This window comes from Salvelinus namaycush, chromosome 13 (assembly GCF_016432855.1).
Source record: "Salvelinus namaycush isolate Seneca chromosome 13, SaNama_1.0, whole genome shotgun sequence".
Classification (NCBI taxonomy): domain Eukaryota; kingdom Metazoa; phylum Chordata; class Actinopteri; order Salmoniformes; family Salmonidae; genus Salvelinus; species Salvelinus namaycush.
Window position 1 is genome coordinate 27,416,363 of NC_052319.1, and position 18,856 is coordinate 27,435,218.

An 18,856-nucleotide genomic window follows, 5' to 3' on the forward strand; every position below is an offset into this window, starting at 1 on the left:
GTGAGGTGATGAAGAAACTAAGCAGCAGACCAACATTTTAGAAAAGTCTGTATAATAATAGGCAAACTATCCTATAAACAGCTTGCCTGAAATTCCAAGGTGAACAGGGACCAACACCCTGACGAACCAGCAAAGTTTAAATTATATTTTTTATTCAACATACTGACAAACAGGGTTCTTTACAGAGGAGAGATCTGAAATGTCTGTCAGTGTGATATTCTCCTCACCGTCACCAAATAGAACCATTCTGGCCTCGTTAAACACTTCCAGCTTTAGTCCATAACAAACAAACTAGTTTATAGAAAACATATGTGACATAAACTAATGTATTTCATAACTATATGACAGAGAAATCAAACACTGTTTCCCATAATTTCTTAGTTTATTGCTTTTAAAAGCTTCCTAGTGAAATCATCTTTACCTCAGAATGCATGAGACAAACATTATAGCCTCTCCCAACATGATGCTCATTTCATAGCAGATGGTAAACATGTTCAAAACAATGTACAACATATAGGTTAAGATCATATAAAAACATATTACAAAACTAAAGAAAAAGAAAAAAGTCACCACCACAATAAGGTTATACGTGTGTGTTATTTCAGATTGAGTAGTATAGAGCTAAGGTTCAATGACAAAAAGGTGAGTGTAGGGTCAGTTGTTCTGTGCATCTCCTGCAGCAGCAGATGAAGAGAGCAGAGCTCAAACAGCCGCCTGTTCTTCCTGTGAAAACCAGAAAACAGAGTGTATGTAACACTGGGTCTATGAATGATAGTATACCTAGCACCACATGTGCTACAAATGCACCGGATCTTGTAATAAAACGGTCCTATATTCTTAGGTCCTATATTACTAGATATTCTTTGGTCCAATATTACTAGATATTCTTTGGTCCAATATTACTAGATATTCTTTGGTCCAATATTACTAGATATTCTTTGGTCCAATATTACTAGATATTCTTTGGTCCAATATTACTAGATATTCTTTGGTCCAATATTACTAGATATTCTTTGTCCAATATTACTAGATATTCTTTGGTCCAATATTACTAGATATTCTTTGGTCCTATATTACTAGATATTCTTTGGTCCTATATTACTAGATATTCTTTGGTCCTATATTACTAGATATTCTTTGGTCCAATATTACTAGATATTCTTTGGTCCTATATTGTTAGATATTTTTGGTCCTATATTACTAGATATTCTTTGGTCCTATATTACTAGATATTCTTTGGTCCTATATTATTAGATATTCTTTGGTCCTATATTACTAGATATTCTTTGGTCCTATATTACTAGATATTCTTTTGTCCAATATTACTAGATATTCTTTGGTCCTATATTATTAGATATTCTTTGGTCCTATATTATTAGATATTCTTTGTCACCTCTCATCTACAGCCTGACAACATTCATCACAACCTATACAGGAAACCATGACATCATCTACCGACACAATACCCAGGGGTTTCCTACTCCGCTAATGGTGGGGGGGGGGGGGTCAGGTTTTGGTTCCAACCTTGCAATAACACGCCTGATTTAGCTAATCATGATTCTGAGTCCAGACTGAAGAACATGATCAGTTTGTCTCACCTGATCTTGGAGAGTTTCTGTAGGATGATGGAGAGTTTCTCCAGAAGAGGAAGTTCTAGTCTGGGGTTCTTCACAAGGAGAGCTGCAGTACGGAAGAACTCTTCAGTACTGCAAGCAGACAGGAACTCAGACAGATACCCTGCAGAGAGGAAACACCTAGATAGGTATACAGACAGACAGTTGCTCTGAAGAACCTTACGGTAACTGTTAACTGAAGACGATGTGCGTGATGAAACAACGGAAGCCATTTATTTTATTTGGAGGGAGTGACGTAAGCGGGGGGACCGGTGGGTGATGTGAGCATGGGCGAGAGAGGGTGAACAGGGCGGGACCTAAGTTGGGGAAAGCTGAACTTTATGCAAATACTCTGTGATATCGTGGCACGATTTACCAATCGAAGCTCACTATAGCTTCCAGCCTCTACTGGATTGGCTATTGTTGCATAGCACTATCTAGCATGCTTGCTAGCACCCACATGAGGGTGAAGCTAGCGTGGCTATTCAAATGATTGATGATAGTTAACAGGCACTGTTACACACAGGCAGACAGACAGTTCCACTGAAGAACCCTACACAGTCCTGTCTACTCCTGTTAACCTGCTCAGTCATCCCATCATCGGGCCTATAACTGTACAACCAGCCTCTGCTGCGAGCAGAATGGATCAGAAACCCAGCTGAAGTGTTCCAGTCGTAGTACAGATGCTAATCAATTCCACTCAGCCAACGAGAGTAAATCTATATGATTTCAGGTCAAGCAGAGTCCATATTGTCAGTGTTAACTCTGTCTTACAGGGAGGCATAGATCTCAGCATGTTTCTCCCAGATAAGTCAAATCAGAGCCAGTCAGGCAGTATGGTAAAAGGCTGGACAGACTACAATCACAACCATAAGTGTACAGTCATGGCCAAAAGTTTTGAGAATGACACAAATATTAATTTCCACAAAGTTTGCTGCTTCAGTGTCTTCAGATATTTTTGTCAGATGTTACTATGGAATACTGAAGTATAATTACAAGCATTTCATAAGTGTCAAAGGCTTTTATTGACAATTACATGAAGTTGATGCAAATAGTCAATATTGACCCTTCTTTTTCAAGACCTCTGCAATCTGCCCTGGCATGCTGTCAATTAACTTCTGGGCCACATCCTGACTGATGGCAGCCCATTCTTGCATAATCAATGCTTGGAGTTTGTCAGAATTTGTTGGTTTTTGTTTGTCCACCCGCCTCTTGAGGATTGAGTTCTCAATGGGATTAAGGTCTGGGGAGTTTCCTGGCCATGGACCCAAAATATTGTTGTTTTGTTCCCCGAGCCACTTAGTTATCACTTTTGCCTTATGGCAAGGTGCTCGATCATGCTGGAAAAGGCATTGTTCGTCACCAAACTGTTCCTGGATGGTTGGGAGAAGTTGCTCTCGGAGGATGTGTTGGTACCATTCTTTATTCATGGCTGTGTTCTTAGGCAAAATTGTGAGCGAGCCCACTTCCTCGGCTGAGAAGCAACCCCACACATGAACGGTCTCAGGATGCTTTACTGTTGGCATGACACAGGACTGATGGTAGCGCTCACCTTGTCGTCTCCGGACAAGCTTTTTTCCGGATGCCGCAAACAATCGGAAAGGGGGTTCATCAGAGAAAATTACTTTACCCCAGTCCTCAGCAGTCTAATCCCTGTACCTTTTGCAGAATATCAGTCTGTCCCTGATGTTTTTCCTGGAGAGAAGTTGCTTCTTTGCTGCCCTTCTTGACACCAGGCCATCCTCCAAAAGTCTTCGCCTCACTGTGCGTGCAGATGCACTCACACCTGCCTGCTGCCATTCCTGAGCAAGCTCTGTACTGGTGGTGCCCCGATCCCGCAGCTGAATCAACTTTAGGAGACGGTCCTGGCGCTTGCTGGACTTTCTTGGGCGCCCTGAAGCCTTCACAACAATTGAACCGCTCTCGAAGTTCTTGATGATCCGATAAATGGTTGATTTAGGTGCAATCTTACTGCCAGCAATATCCTTGCCTGTGAAGCCCTTTTTGTGAAAAGCAATGATGACGGCACGTGTTTCCGTCCAGGTAACCATGGTTGACAGAGGAAGAGCAATGATTCCAAGCACCACCCTCCTTTTGAGGCTTCCAGTCTGTTATTCGAACTCAATCAGCATGACAGAGTGATCTCCAGCCTTGTCCTCGTCAACACTCACACCTGTGTTAACGAGAGAATCACTGACATGATGTCAGCTGGTCCTTTTGTGGCAGGGCTGAAATGCAGTGGAAATGTTTTTTGGGGATTCAGTTCATTTGCATGGCAAAGAGGGACTTTGCAATTAATCTGATCACTCTTCATAACATTCTGGAGTATATGCAAATTGCCATCATACAAACTGAGGCAGCAGACTTTGTGAAAATGTATATTTGTGTCATTCTCAAAACTTTTGGCCACGACTGTAGAATATGTGACAAAGTCCTTGATCCGACATGACACAGTACTTCTCATAACCAACAGAGAACTGCCCCAAAATTCAGCCACATTTCTATTTTTACAGTCAACACATTTTTTATTTTACTAGTTCAGTTGACTGAGAACACATACTCGCACAAAAAAACACATACAAAAATGACCTGGGGGATTCAATTCAAACATTTATTTTCCCTGTGATAGGTAATAAAAGAGTAGAGTAATTGTGCGTGAAAAAGCAATCTGCTTTAGAGACAGCCTCATGGTGTTACTGTAGCTACTGTACTTTAGCAGACTGGCAGAGACCCAGGAGGTCCATCCCTGTTACTGTAGCAGAGAGCTAGACACCTCCATCTGGTCCCTAGCCTCTCCTCTCTTCAGGCTCTTTCAGCCTTACTGTATGTGGGACAGGGGAGAGAAACTTCAAACACTATGGGTCAGTGGTAGAACGGTCCATGTCCAGGCTGATTTAGGGGGGAGGGGGTTCTCTTTATGGTCCCCCCTGGTTCTCCCCCTGTCTCTATAGGACACATGGACTGGATTACTGTAATATAGCCTGAGAGAGTTATATGGGGGCTTTGCCTTGGGCACAGACACTAAGCAGGCCTACTGTAGGACAGGACACACACTGGGGAGAGGGTGACCTGCAGGTGTGAACCAGACCTCTGTGTGTGTGTGTGTGTGTGTGTGTGTGTGTCTGTGACAGACACTATGCAGGCATACTGTATAAAGGCGTCCGCATGCTTCCCATCCAAAACAGTTTGTGTACATACAACATTTTGTGACGTTTTTGTTAGTTTTGTCTTCGGCTGTTTGTGTCACAAAATGTTTTCTTGAGGCAACAGTAGGGGTTCTTCAATGAAGTGTTTGTTGTCATTCAACGAGAGACAACATGTTTTCATGCAAACATTTTTTCTTGAGAAATACTGCACCAAACATCTTAGGCAAAAACCGTAAAAATTCATGACATTTCTTGTGTTATCTTAGATTCATTCAGACCATTTTGAGGAAATGTATACTGGCTATGGCCTCAAGATGGACAAACAGTACTTTTGCCAGTTTTTTCTGATTATTTAAGCGAAAGTCTTAAGGGAGTATGCGAGGCACAGACGTTCACTTTGCCTAGCCGAGTTCTGCTAGGACCAAACCCAACCTAGTATGCAGGCGCCTTAACAGGGCAGCCACAGAGGGGGAATTGAGTTGACCTTCTGGTGTGAACTGCATGAAGGAACCCAGCCATACCGAACTGTACAGGGGTCGAGGAGGCTGCATTGTAGGCAGACACAGCAAGCCTGCAGTAGTACAAGACAGGGGAGGTGTGTGTCAGGCGGTTTAGTGGTGACCTTCAGGTGTGAACCCCAACTCTCCGTCATGGCCTCACTCACACTCACCTCATTACTCCCCTGTAAACCACGCTAATCACCAGCTCTCCCATAAATCATAGTGGGGTGCTGAGATCTCAACCTGCCACACTAGACTTTAGTGGACCAAGAGCTTAGCTCTGCTCAGTGTCTCACACACACACACACACACACACACACACACACACACACACACACACACACACACACACACACACACACACACACACACACACACACACACACACACACACACACACACACACACACACACTTTGTTCAGTATCAGCCAATGACACAAATTAGTCAAACATAAAGCACATAATAGGAGCATACTGTAACTGTACTGTTATGGAGAGAGTATACTGTGGTGGGAATCTGTGGGGTGTCTCCATACTCATGGGTCTTTGAGCTGCACTGACTGAGGGTGGCAGGTATCTTAGTGGTTAGAGCGTTGGGTCAGTAACCAAAGGGTTGCTAGCTCGAATCCCCGAGCAGACCGGGTGAAATCTCTCGATCTGCCCTTGAGCAAGGCACTTAACCAGGGTCGGCGTCAGTGGCCGTGACCCCACTCTCTGAGGGTGTCTCAGGGGGAGTGGGATATGCATTTCACACCACACACAGGTTACCTTTGATTAATAGTGAGAGAAGTAGTGTATCTATACTTACGTGACTCTGTGCTGAGCTGCATTAGGATGTCTACGGGGGTCTGCAGCCCCCCCTTCCCTCCTCGGAGCAGGGCTAGGAGGACAGACACTCCCCCGTACTGAAGAAACAGCCCCCGGACATCCACACACACCAGGTCACTGTGGAGGGAGTCCAACACCTGGGCTAAGATGTCAGCTGGAGGGAAAAGAGGAGTTAGGTCACACAGATAACCTGGACACTGCCACTGAAATCCAACCCCCATCTCTCTGCTACCAACACTTATCCCATCCCAGCTGGAGGCTCACCTAGACATGGGAGATCAGTGAACAGGTCTGTCTAAAGCCCCAGGGATAAATCACACTGGAGCTGACACTCTGAATGTGACCCTGACAAACTGCTGTTCTGCCCTGCATGTCTGCTTGCTCCTCTCTCCCCTAGTCAGAGCCGTACAGACAGGAGTAGTGGATAATGAACAACCCAGTATAAGCAGACAGAGTGAGAGTGGCTAGGAGAGACATCCTGGTTACTGAGAAGACATCTTTATGGGGCCTGTGTCACTGATGATCTCCAGATACACAGCACTGTAGTCTGTAACTGGCCTAGCCCTGGGGCTGGAGGGGTACACCAGAACCCCCCTGACCCAAAGCCTGCCTGCCTGCCTCCCTCTCTCTCTGGTCCAAACCCATTAAGGCACTGAGTTTCCAGAAAGCTTTGTTTTCTTTACACGACCCAGACCCACAGCACGAACAGCTACGTGCCTCATTCTAACCCCTTCTGTCTGTCTGTCTGTCTGTCTGTCTGTCTGTCTGTCTGTCTGTCTGTCTGTCTGTCTCTGTCTCTGTCTCTGTCTCTGTCTCTGTCTCTGTCTCTGTCTCTGTCTCTGTCTCTGTCTGTAGACAGGTTTTTATTAGTTCAGATGTTTTTCTGTAGACGGTTAAAAGCTTTTTGAAGCCTGATACCTCAGTCTGACATGGTACCTATTAAAGAACTAAGAAGAAATATTCTTCCTATATGAACAAACCAGTTTCATGTCCATCCAGAGACAGAGCTAAGCCAACCTGGCAGAAAGCTTGCCCTTTGGGGGTTTAAGCCTGGGTTGCTGTTAAGAACTTGCTAACAAATGTATTTGTGAAAAGCACGAAACAAATAACATTTGATTGATTGGGTGATTGATTGATAGCTGCACGGCACTCTATAGAGCACAGTACTACTGTGAGTCACACACTCACTAGAAAGAGACAATTAAATAAACCTGTATTCATACCCAATGGAAAACCACACTGCCCTCTGCTGGGGACTTCACATAACTACACCAAAAACGAATTGACAGACATATCAAAGGATATCCCTTGGATTTAGGAAGAATATAGAATTATTGGATAAGTGTTTGCATTAGACATTGTGTGTATATGTAGTGGTGCAGGGTTTTACCCTGGGTGATGGTCCTGAGGATGATGAGGGAGGAGAGGAGACGTGTGTGGGGACAGAGGCTCCTGTATAGAGAGGGAGGTAGAGGAGGGCCCCTGGTCTTCAGAGGGCCGCTGGGGTCCTGCTGCTGGGTCGGAACCCTGGACACCTCCTCCCCCAGACGCCGCAAAGTGGACGACAGAGCCAGCGGCTACATACAGAGACACACGTACCCACAGTTAGTCAGTGGGAGTCCAGCGTTGTGATTATGTTTCTGGCCTTGTGGTTCTCCCTCAACATGTTGCTGTAATACTACAGCATGAGATTCCAGTTTAAACATCAAATGGTTGCCCTGACACTGCCAGACAAACAAACACACTCCCCGCGTTTCAGTTCTGAGATGCGTTGGATCCGGGATGGCATCCATGCTTGTTGTTGACTATCTGGGCTGGGAGTTTTCATTGAGAACCAGACAGAGATTCTATCCAGTTGGGTCTGAGCCTCTCTCTGTCTGTGCGATGTCTGTTCTCCAGACAGACACACAGCCTGTTCTACATACGACTAATACAACTTGATAACTTCTAATGTACCCCACACTAATTAACCACATACTGGCCAGGCCAGCACAGGACACAGTCCGACACAAGGGATTCAATAACAATGTTTACAGCATGAAAACAAAATTCTACTTTCTTCTCACAGCTGGGAAGAGAATGCATTCTCAGTTTGTGTTGTGTTGTGTTGTTGCATGGTGTTGTGTATTACCTGCATGCTGTTGTCTATCTCTCTCAGGCTCCAGTATATAAACTTGATCAGGGACAGGGTACCAGAGGGGTCTGGTGACGCAGAGGACTGCTGCAGCTGCTCAACCAACAGAGGCAAAACCTAGAGACAGGAGGTCGACAACAACACAATATAAACAAAACATTATAAACTACAAAACACAGGATCAACACAAAGCCTGGGACATCATAACAAGATAAACACATAGCGTAATAAGCCAAAACGACCCCCTGGACTAGTCCAGTTCTCCCACCTTAGAGCACCTGTCGTGGAGAGAGACCACTGGTGACGTGTGCTGCTGACCCTGGGCTGTTCTGCTGTCTCCTGCTACTGGAGGAAACGCCTGTCTGTCTAGAATCCAATCCAATAGCAAAGCCAGCAGCCTGAGAGGGGCGGGACTTACACTACCCTGCAGAATGAGACAACCAGTAACCAGTATGGTTAGAGTCTGGCTATACTAAATGGTGTGTTTTCCAAACAACCACATTGACAGGAAATTGGACTTTAAAAGGTAGTTAGAAACAACCACCACCACTGTTGATTAGAATAATTACAGTACCAGTCTATGAGTCTTCATCAGGGAGTATGTGTGGGGTTAGGGCTGCATTAGCTACAATCACAGTTAACATAGTAATAGCACTAGTAGTCAGTACCCACCGTTCTCAGTGGAAATGCCATATACACACCTTGGCTGGCTTGGAGGTGGCTTTTTTCTCGGGTTTAGAAGGTTTGGACTCAATGGCCTTCTGACAAACGTTCTCTCTCCCTTTCTGTGCCATGGAGTATTGATACTTCCTCTAGAGAGAGAGAGAAAATCACATGTAAATGAACAGACAGTATGTATAGGGGTTGAGGGTCTGAATAACACAGGTCTATTTTGCTTGTTGTGTGTCTTCCTACCTGAAGGTTCTCTAGCCGAGCCTGGACCTTCCTGAACTGGTTCTCCAGACGCTTGTTCTGCTCACTCAGCTCATTCAGCTGAACACAATACAATCATACAACACAAACAGTTAAACACTTTTATTCAGGGCAACTCACTACACAACGTTCTAACTAAGTCATCAATCAGAACCAGCGCCCTCCTGTGGTCAGTTGAGACAGTCATACAGTACCTTCAGAAAGTATTCACAGTCTTGAGTCAATAAGTATTCAACCTCTTTGTTATGGCAAGTCTAAATAAGATCAGGAGTAAATATTTGCTTAACAAGCCACATAATAAGTGGCATGGACTCACTCTGTATGCAATAATAGTATTTCATTATTTAACTAGGCAAGTCAGTTAAGAACAAATTCTTATTTACAATGGCAGCCTATCCCGGCCAAAAACAGACGACGCTAGGCCAATTGTGCGCCGCCCTATGGGAGTCCAAATCACGACCGGTTGTGACACAGTCCTGGATCGAACCAGGGTCTGTAGCACTGAGATGCAGCGCCTTAGACCGCTGCGCCACTCGGGAGCAACATGATTGTTGAATCACTACCTCATCTCTGTACCCCACACATGCAATTATCTGTAAGGTCCCTCAGTTTGAGCAGTGAATATCAAACACAGATTCAACCACAAAGACCAGGGAGGTTTTCCAATGCTTGGTAGATGGGTAAAAAAAAAAACATGGTGAAGTTATTAATTACACTTTGGATGGTGTATCAATACACCCAGTCAAAGACACAGGCGTCCTTCCTAACTCACTTGGCGAAGAGGAAGGAAACCAGTCATGAATTTCACCATGAGGCCAATGGTGACATTAAAACAGTTACAGAGTTGAATGGCTGTGATAGTAGAAAACTGAGGATGGATCAACAGCATTGTAGTTACTCCACAATACTAACATAAAAGTGAAAAAAAGGAAGCCTGTACGGAATAAAAATATTCCAAAACATGCATCCTGTTTGCAACAAGGCACTAAATTATTACTGCAAAAAGTGCGGCAAAGCAATTAACTTTTTGTCCTGAATACAAAGGGTTATGTTTGGGGCAAATCCAATACAACACATTACGGAGTATCACTCTCCATATTTTTAAGCATAGCGGTGGCTGCATCATGTTATGGGAATGCTTGTAATCGTTAAGGACTGTGGAGTTTTTCAGGATAAAAAAAATGTACTGAATGGAACTAAGCACAGGCAAAATCCTAGCAAAAAACCTGGTTCAGTCTGCTTTCGACCAGACACTGGGAGACGAATTCACATTTCAGCAGGACAATAACCAAAGGCCAAATCTATACTGGAGTATATATATATATATATATATATATATATATATATATATATATATATATATATATATATATAATTATTATTTTTCTCTTAGGGGGTTGATCAGGATTATTATTGCAGATAGATTGTAGCTTCCATCAAAGTAATTGTCTGCATCCTTTCCAATCCCATATACATTTTTTGTAAATAAATAATAATAAATAATATATATATATATATATATATATATATATATATATATATATATATTGACACATACATACACAGTTGAAGTCTGAAGTTTACATACACTTAGATTGGAGTCATTAAAATGTGTTTTTCAACCACTCCACAAATTTCTTCTTAACTACAGTTTTGGCAAGTCGGTTAGGACATCTACTTCGTGCATGACACAAGTAATTTTTCCAACAATTGTTTACAGACAGATTATTTCACTGCATCACAATTCCAGTGGGTCAGAAGTTAAGTGACTTTAAACAGCTTGGAAAATTCCAGAAAATTACATCATGGCTTTAGAAACTTCTGATAGGCTAATTGACATAATTTGAGTCAATTGGAGGGGTACCTGTGGATGTATTTCAAGGCCTACCTTCAAACTCGGTGCCTCTTTGCTTGACATCATGGGAAAATCAACAGAAATCAGCCAAGACCTCAGAAAATAAATTGCTCCCAAGTCTGGTTCATCCTTGGGAGCAATTTCCAAATTCCTGAAGATACCACGTTCATCTGTACAAACAATAGTACGCAAGTATAAACACCATGGGACCACGCAGCCGTCATACCACTCAGGAAGGAGACGCGTTCTGTCTCTTAGAGATGAACGTATTTTGGTGCGAAAAGTGCAAATCAATCCCAGAACAACAGCAAAGGACCTTGTGAAGATGCTGGAGGAAACCGGTACAAAAGTATCTATATCCACAGTAAAACAGGTCCTATATTGACATAACCTGAAAGCCCGCTCAGCAAGGAAGAAGCCACTGCTCCAAAACCGCCATAAAAAAGCCAGACTACGGTTTGCAACTGCACATGTGGACAAAGATCGTACTTTTCGGAAAATGTCCTCTGGTCTGATGAAACAAAAATAGAACTGTTTGGCCATAATGACCATCGTTATGTTTGGAGGAAAAAGGGGGAGGCTTGCAAGCCGAAGAACACCATCCCAACCGTGAATCACGGGGGTGGCAGCATCATGTTGTGGGGGTGCTTTGCAGCAGGAGGGACTGGTGCACTTCACAAAATAGATGGCATCATGAGGAAAGGAAAATTATGTGGATACATTAAAGCAACATCTCAAGACATCAGTTAGGAAGTTAAAGCTTGGTCGCAAATGGGTCTTCCAAATGGACAATGACCCCAAGCATACTTCCAAAGTATTGGAGTGGCCATCACAAAGCCCTGACCTCAATCCCATAGAATATTTGTGGGCAGAACTGAAAAAGCGTGTGCGAGCAAGGAGGCCTACAAACCTGACTCAGTTACACTAGCTCTGTCAGGAGGAATGGGCCAAAATTCACCCAACTTATTGTGGGAAGCTTGTGGAAGGCTACCCAAAACTTTTGATCCAAGTTAAACAATTTGAAGGCTATGCTACCAAATACTAAATAAGTGTATGTAAACTTCTGACCCACTGGGAATGTGATGAAAGAAATAAAAGCTGAAATAAATCACTCTACAATTATTCTGGCATTTCACATTCTTAAAATAAAGTGGTGATCCTAACTGACCTAAGACAGGGAATTTTTACTTGGATTAAAAGTCAGGAATTGTGAAAAACTGAGTTTAAATGTATTTGGCCAAGGTGTATGTAAACTTCTGACTTCAACTGTATATACGCACATCACACAGACATACATACCCACATATATATATATTTATATAAATATACATACATATACTGTGCCTTCGGAGAGTATTCAGAACCCTTGACTTTTTCCACATTTTGTTACGTTACAGCCTGTTTATTTTCCTCATCAATCTACACACAATACCCCATAATGACAAAGCAAAAACAGGTTTTTAGAAAAATACATTAAAAAATTACATTTACATAAGTATTCAGACCCTTTACTCAGTACTTTCTTGAAGCACCTTTGGCAGCGATTACAGCATAGAGTTTTCTTGGATATGACGCTGCAAGCTTGGCACACCTGTATTTGGGGAGTTTCTCCCATTCTTCTCTGTCAGGTTGGCTGGGAACCATCGCTGCACAGCTATTTTCAGGTTTCTCCAGAGATGTTCGATCGGGTTCAATGCAGGAGTGGCTTCGGGACAAGTCTCTGAATGTCCTTGAGAGGCCCAGCCAGAGCACAGACTTGAACCCGATTTTTTTTATACATTTGCAAAAATTTTGAAAAACATGTTTTTGCTTTGTTATTATGGGGTATTGTGTGTAGAGTGATGAGGGGGGGAAAACGATTTAATCAATAAGAATAAGGCCGCAACATAACAAAATGTGGTAAGAGTCAAGGGGTCTGAATACTTTCTGAATGCACTGTACAATGGAAGACAGTCACATGACATCATGACACATGATCTTAGGTTAAATGCAGCCAGCTGAAGCAGATGCTTGCCTGTTTCTTCATGTTGTCGTTGAGTTCCTTGATGGAGTTGAAGCTGGACTTCAACCTCTTGTTCTCCCTGGTTCTCTCGCTCAGCTGCTCCTGTAGCTGACTCACCTCCTCACTGCGGCTCTGACGGAATACACAGATGTTCAGAACCGCTAACACAACGCACTTAAAAAAAACCTGTGAAGAAGAGATCATATTCAACCTTGAGGGATTGCTGAAGATGTGTGTTTACCTCCTCTTGCTGTAGCAGTCTGTTCTCTCTGTCCTGGAGCTGGGCCGACCACTGCAGCTGGCTCAAACGTTCTGCCTGTAGTTGTTGGTAGATGTGCAGCATCTCCTGGTAGACCTGTCCCATCACTGAGGGGCAGGAGGGGGAGAGGACAGGGGAGGACTGCTGCTGCCTCACCCCTTTCTCCCCCCTCACCTCCTCTTCTCTGGCCAGGCCTACGGTGGACTCAGTCTCTCGGGAGCCCAAGGTACGGGCCAGGCTGGAGGGCAGGGTCACATCTGAAACAGAAAAACTCATACACTGTTTTTTTGTCAAGTGTTTTCATTTTGAAGAAAGCAGTATTGGTATGATTAATATGATTAAAAACAATGCATTCTCTAGCTACATCTGTTGAGACATGCTGAATATAAGAAGACCCGACACACACCTGTCTCTGTGTAGTGGATCTGTGTGTCCAGGAGAGGGCTGAAAGTATAGTTCTCACTCAGGTCCTCCTCACTGTCACCCCGACTACAGTCACTGTACAACCTGGGTAAGCAGACAGGGACACATCAGTGGCATATGGTAGCTTGGCCCCATCAATTATAACACAAGGTGTTGGTCTGAAAGAAATGCTGGGAGAAAGACTGACCTGTCTGGAGGGTTGGTGACAGCCTGGAACAGTTCCTGTAAAGCTCTGTTGTAACCTCTCATCTCTCTGGTGGTGGTGCGTCTAGACCTGGGGGACGTCACAACTCTCTGCTGCCCACCATGGTAGTGTCTTCCACTCAGCGCAGGTGCTTTTTGCTCTGTAGATACCTGTCAAAAGGCAATAGTGAGCTATAGCATGTTCAGTCACTGCAACGTACGTGCACAATCTAGTACTAGTAATAACAAGTACTAGTAATAACAATAACGTTAGCTAACTAAGTCGATAAGAGTTAGCTGGTTTGCTTGTTCTCTTGGTAACGACTCTGAGTGATCCAGCTAGCTAACAAACGAAGTTAACTAGCTGGAACACTCGGGGTCGTTACCAAGGGAACAATCAAACCTGCTAGCTAAGGCTATCTACCTGGCTAGCTAGTTACTGTAAGCTAGCTAAATATTTAGCTAGTTTGCTTGTTAGATATATACACATTACTAACCCGTTTCCTTTCCAGATATTTCATTTTCAGCCTCTCAACCGTAACGTCCAACTCGCTCTCAGACGATTCGTTGTTCATCTTGAGGTTTCACACAGATCTATTGTTTTTCAACAAACTCCAAAAGCACAGTTAACTTGTTGTCAGTTTGAATTATGTGCATTTTTCCTAAACCGGAAATGAAAAACCTGCAAATCTGCTGTCATCCTGAGGGCGGCGCCATTACACAATACATACATATACACATACCTATTCTGACATTGTGCTCGTGCTTACAGTGTGAGGGACCGTCACTGCTGTTGTAGCCTTCTGTGCTCAGTGCTGGGATGAATCTATCAACCTGTTCAAGAACCTGTTCCACATTCTGTAAAATAATACACTCACATGCATACATTATTAAGATACTGTTAAGACCAGCTATTCCTTGCCTCAGAATGATGTAAAATTGTATTAGTTCCTCACCCAGATGGTATTTAAATGCATATAGGTTAAAGGTGAGATATGATTCATACTGTATGAATCATAACATAACTCATCTTTAGACTGATATAGATACATAAATACCATCTGGGTGTGGAGGGAACCATCAGAGTGGAGGCATGTTCTGTTGGGGAGGCATCATGATGGAACTCTCCATAACACCATGACCCCTCTTTCTGGCATCGTATTCTTTTCAAGAGAACACACTGTATCAAATTAACATTTTGAAACCTTGTCATTGTGTTGTTTATTTCAAAAACAAATCTCCTTACATTTGCCTCACAAACATTGCCCTCTGTACTTACAGTAAGAAAAGCATACATACACTATTCTAAGTTTATGAGTGGGAGTAAAATAATCAGTATTCTAGCACCTCCTCTCTTAATGACACACTCATTAGCCTGCTGTGCCTCTGGATCAGAGCTCTCTGTGCTATGGGTGGATGACAATGGCGGAGCAACTTTCTCAGCTCTCTTTAATCAGCTATAGGGATATAACACAAAAGTTGCACTGTAGAAGGGGAATATCTAGCTTATTAACAACACTGATTGAGTATCATAACTTTAATCACTACTTTTGTAGCATCAACAAAAACAATGATCACAACAAATATTGTTAGGAGAATAAGTCAAAACTTTTGATATGTTATATTTCAGATATGTCTACTAGCTTGGGCAGGTTGATAGTTATATAACAGACAGAAACACCATGATCAGCTATTCTAAGACCTTGCAATGATCGAGGCTGATGGTTTAAGTCCAGAGTTTCATCCTACAGTTTAACCAGTTTCTGTCTGTTCATTTAAACATCGTCCCTTCAATGTCATTAAACACCATCCCGACTACAACAGTAACCCAATCAAACATCAAGGAGATGATGACATCATGGCTCTCTATAAATAGACTCTTATGGATCTGAGGTCCTCTTAACTTTCCTCCAAAGCTCAGCAATGTGCCAGTCCCATTAGACTGACCTGGCTGGAGTGTCCATTAGTCTTGGCAGAGTATTGCAGGTAATTTCCTCCGGGTAAAGATTTAACGTCTCTTGTGTTTATTCTGTTGATAGTCTCTGATCTCAGGCAGTCACATGCTATCCCGGATCCAACACAACTCTGAACTGAATGGCGTGCACATGCTTGTGTGTGTGTGTGTGTGTGTGTGTGCGTGCATGTAACATTACAACAACCTAACATCGTTATTAACATATAGAAGTACGAGATAGCCATCCCTGTGACCGGGTATGGTAACTCTTGAAATTCCTTCTGTCACTAAAGATTTAGAGTGCCTTCAGAAAGTATTCACACCCCTTGACTTTTTCCACATTTTGTTGTATTACAAAGTGGGATTAAAATGGATTTCATTGTAATTTTTTGTCAATGATCTACCCCAAATAGTCTGTAATGTCAGTGGATTAAAAAAAAACATTTGTAAAAACTTTATAAAAAATAAAACACTAATATATCTTGATTAGATAAGTATTCAACCCCCTTAGTTAATACATGTTAGAATCACCTTTGGCAGCAATTACAGCTGGGAGCCTTTCTGGGTCTCTTAAGAGCTTTCCACTCCTGGATTGTACAATATTTGCATGTCATTCTTTTTTCAATTCTTCACGCTCTCTCAAGTTGGATGTTAGTCATTGCTAGACAGCCATTTTTAAGTCTTGCCATAGATTTTCAAGCAGATTGTCACGTTCCTGACCTTATTTCCTTTGTTCAGTCTTGTTTAGTTGGTCAGGACGTGAGCTGGATGGGCATTCTATGTTATGTGTTTCTATGTTGGGTTTATTGTTTGGCCTAATATGGTTCTCAATCAGAGGCAGGTGTTTGTCATTGTCTCTGATTGGGAACCATATTAAGGTTGACTGTTTTCACTGTTTGTTTGTGGGTGATTGTTGCCGTGTCTGTGTTTGTTCGCCACACGGTACTGTTTTCGGTCGTTTACGTCGTTTATTGTTTTGTATTTTGTCAAGTGTTTTTTCGTCTTCGTCTAAATAATTAAAGTATGTATTCAAACCACGCTGCGCTTTGGTCCGATCCTTGCTCCTCCTCAAGGAGGAGGATTGAGGAGGATTACGACGAGCGTTACACAGATTTAAGTCAAAACTGTAACTAGGCCACTCAGGAACATTCAATGTTGTCTTGGTAAGCAACTTCAGGACATCCAGTGCCTTCAGAAAGTATTCACACCCCTGACTTTATCCACATTTTGTTGTGTTACAGCCTGCATTTAGAATGGATTCATATTATATTTTGTGTGCATGGCCTGTACAAAATACTGTCAAAGTTGAATTATGTTTTTAGACATTTTTACAATTTAATAAAAAATTAAAAGCTAAACTGTCTTGAGTCAAAAAATATATAACCTATTTATTATGGCAAGCCAAAATAAGTTCAGGAGAAAAGATATACTTAACAAGTCCCATAATAAGTTGCATGGACTCACTCTGTGTACAATAAAGTGTTTATCGTGATTTTTGAATGACTACCTCATCTCTGTACCCCACACATACAATTATCTATAATGTCCCTCAGTTGAGCAGTGAATTTCAAACACAGATTCAACCACAAAGACCAGGGTAGTTTTCCAATGCCTTGCAAAGAAGATTGCCTATTGGTAGATGTGTAAAAAAGCAGACATCGAATATCCTTTTGAGAATTGTGAAGTTACTAATTACACTTTGGATGGTGTATCTGTCACGGATCCCTCCGGAATTTTCATTAAGCACACCTGTCCCCTATTCCCACTGACTAGTACTTGTATAAGTGTGCGCTTTGGTTTGGGCTGTCCATTATTGTTCCAATGTCCGTTGGTGCGTGTGAGTACCTGTGCTGTGTGTTTTGGGCTTTCGTGCCATTGTGGATTGCGCAGATGATTACAGGTCTCATCCCGTGTGTTAAACATTGTGCGCATGTGTTATTTATTCGAGGTACTCCTCGCTCTTTTGTTTTGGGTTTCTACCCTGTGTTTTGTTACGTGTTTGTTTGGTCTTTGTTCCCGTGCCTTTACACGGCACACTGTAATTTGGGCTTAATTTTAAAAAACTATTACGCATTCCTGCGCCTGTCTCCCGAATCTCTTCATACCAATGTGATAGTATCAATACACTCAGTCACAACAAAGACACAGGCATCCTCCAAACTCCAATACCAGAGAGGAAGGAAACTGCTCAGGGATTTCACCTTGAGGCCAATAGTTACTTTTTTTAAATTATAGAGTTATTGTTTTTTGGGGAGAAAACTGAGGATGGATCAACAATATTGTAGTTACTCCACAATACTAACCTAATGGACAGAGTGAGGCACTAAAGGAAAAGGGCAAAAAAATTGAATACAAAGAGTTATGTTTGGGGCAAATCCAACACATCACTGAGTACCACTCCTTATATTTTCAAGCATGGTGGTGGCTGCATCTTGTTATGGGTATGCTTGTCATCAGCAAGAATAGGGAGTTGTTTTAGGATGAAAAGAAAACGAAATAAAGCCAAGTACAGGCAAAATCCTAGAGGAAAACCTGGTTGAGTCTGCTTTCTAAGAGACACTAGGAGACAAATTCAGCTTTCAGCAGGACAATAATCTAAAACACGAGGCCAAATATACACTGGAGTTGCTTACCAAGACGCCATTGAATGTTCCTGAGTGGCCTAGTTATAGTTTTGACTTAAATCGACTTGAAAATATATGACTAGACTTGAAAATGACTGTCTAGCAATGATCAACAACCAACTTGACAGAGCTTGAAGACTTTTTTTAAGAACGTGCAAATATTGTACAATCCAGGTGTGCAAAGCTCTTAGAGACTCACCCAGAAAGAGTCACTGATGTAATTGCTGCCAAAGTTGATTCTAACATGTATTGACTCAGGGGGTTTATACTTCGTTTGTCATTATGTTTTTTTGTGTGTAGATGTGTGAGAAAAAAATGTAAGTAAAATGTAATCCATTTTGAATTCAGGTTATAACACAACAAAATGTGAAATAAGTCAAGGGGTATGAATACTTTCTGAG

The 18,856-nt window shown here is 42.4% G+C and overlaps 1 protein-coding gene across 1 annotated transcript; it reads right to left on the minus strand.

Moving 5' to 3' along the window:
• Positions 1–239: 239 nt before the first annotated feature.
• Positions 240–8,225, minus strand: LOC120058063 (coiled-coil domain-containing protein 138-like). Its single transcript, XM_039006542.1, has 5 exons — positions 8,220–8,225; positions 7,479–7,665; positions 6,069–6,242; positions 1,599–1,737; positions 240–723 (listed from the first exon to the last, which is right to left on the minus strand). Exons 1-5 carry the CDS (start codon positions 8,223–8,225, stop codon positions 597–599), a joined length of 633 nt encoding a protein of 210 aa, XP_038862470.1. The 3' UTR covers positions 240–596.
• Positions 8,226–18,856: the final 10,631 nt, after the last annotated feature.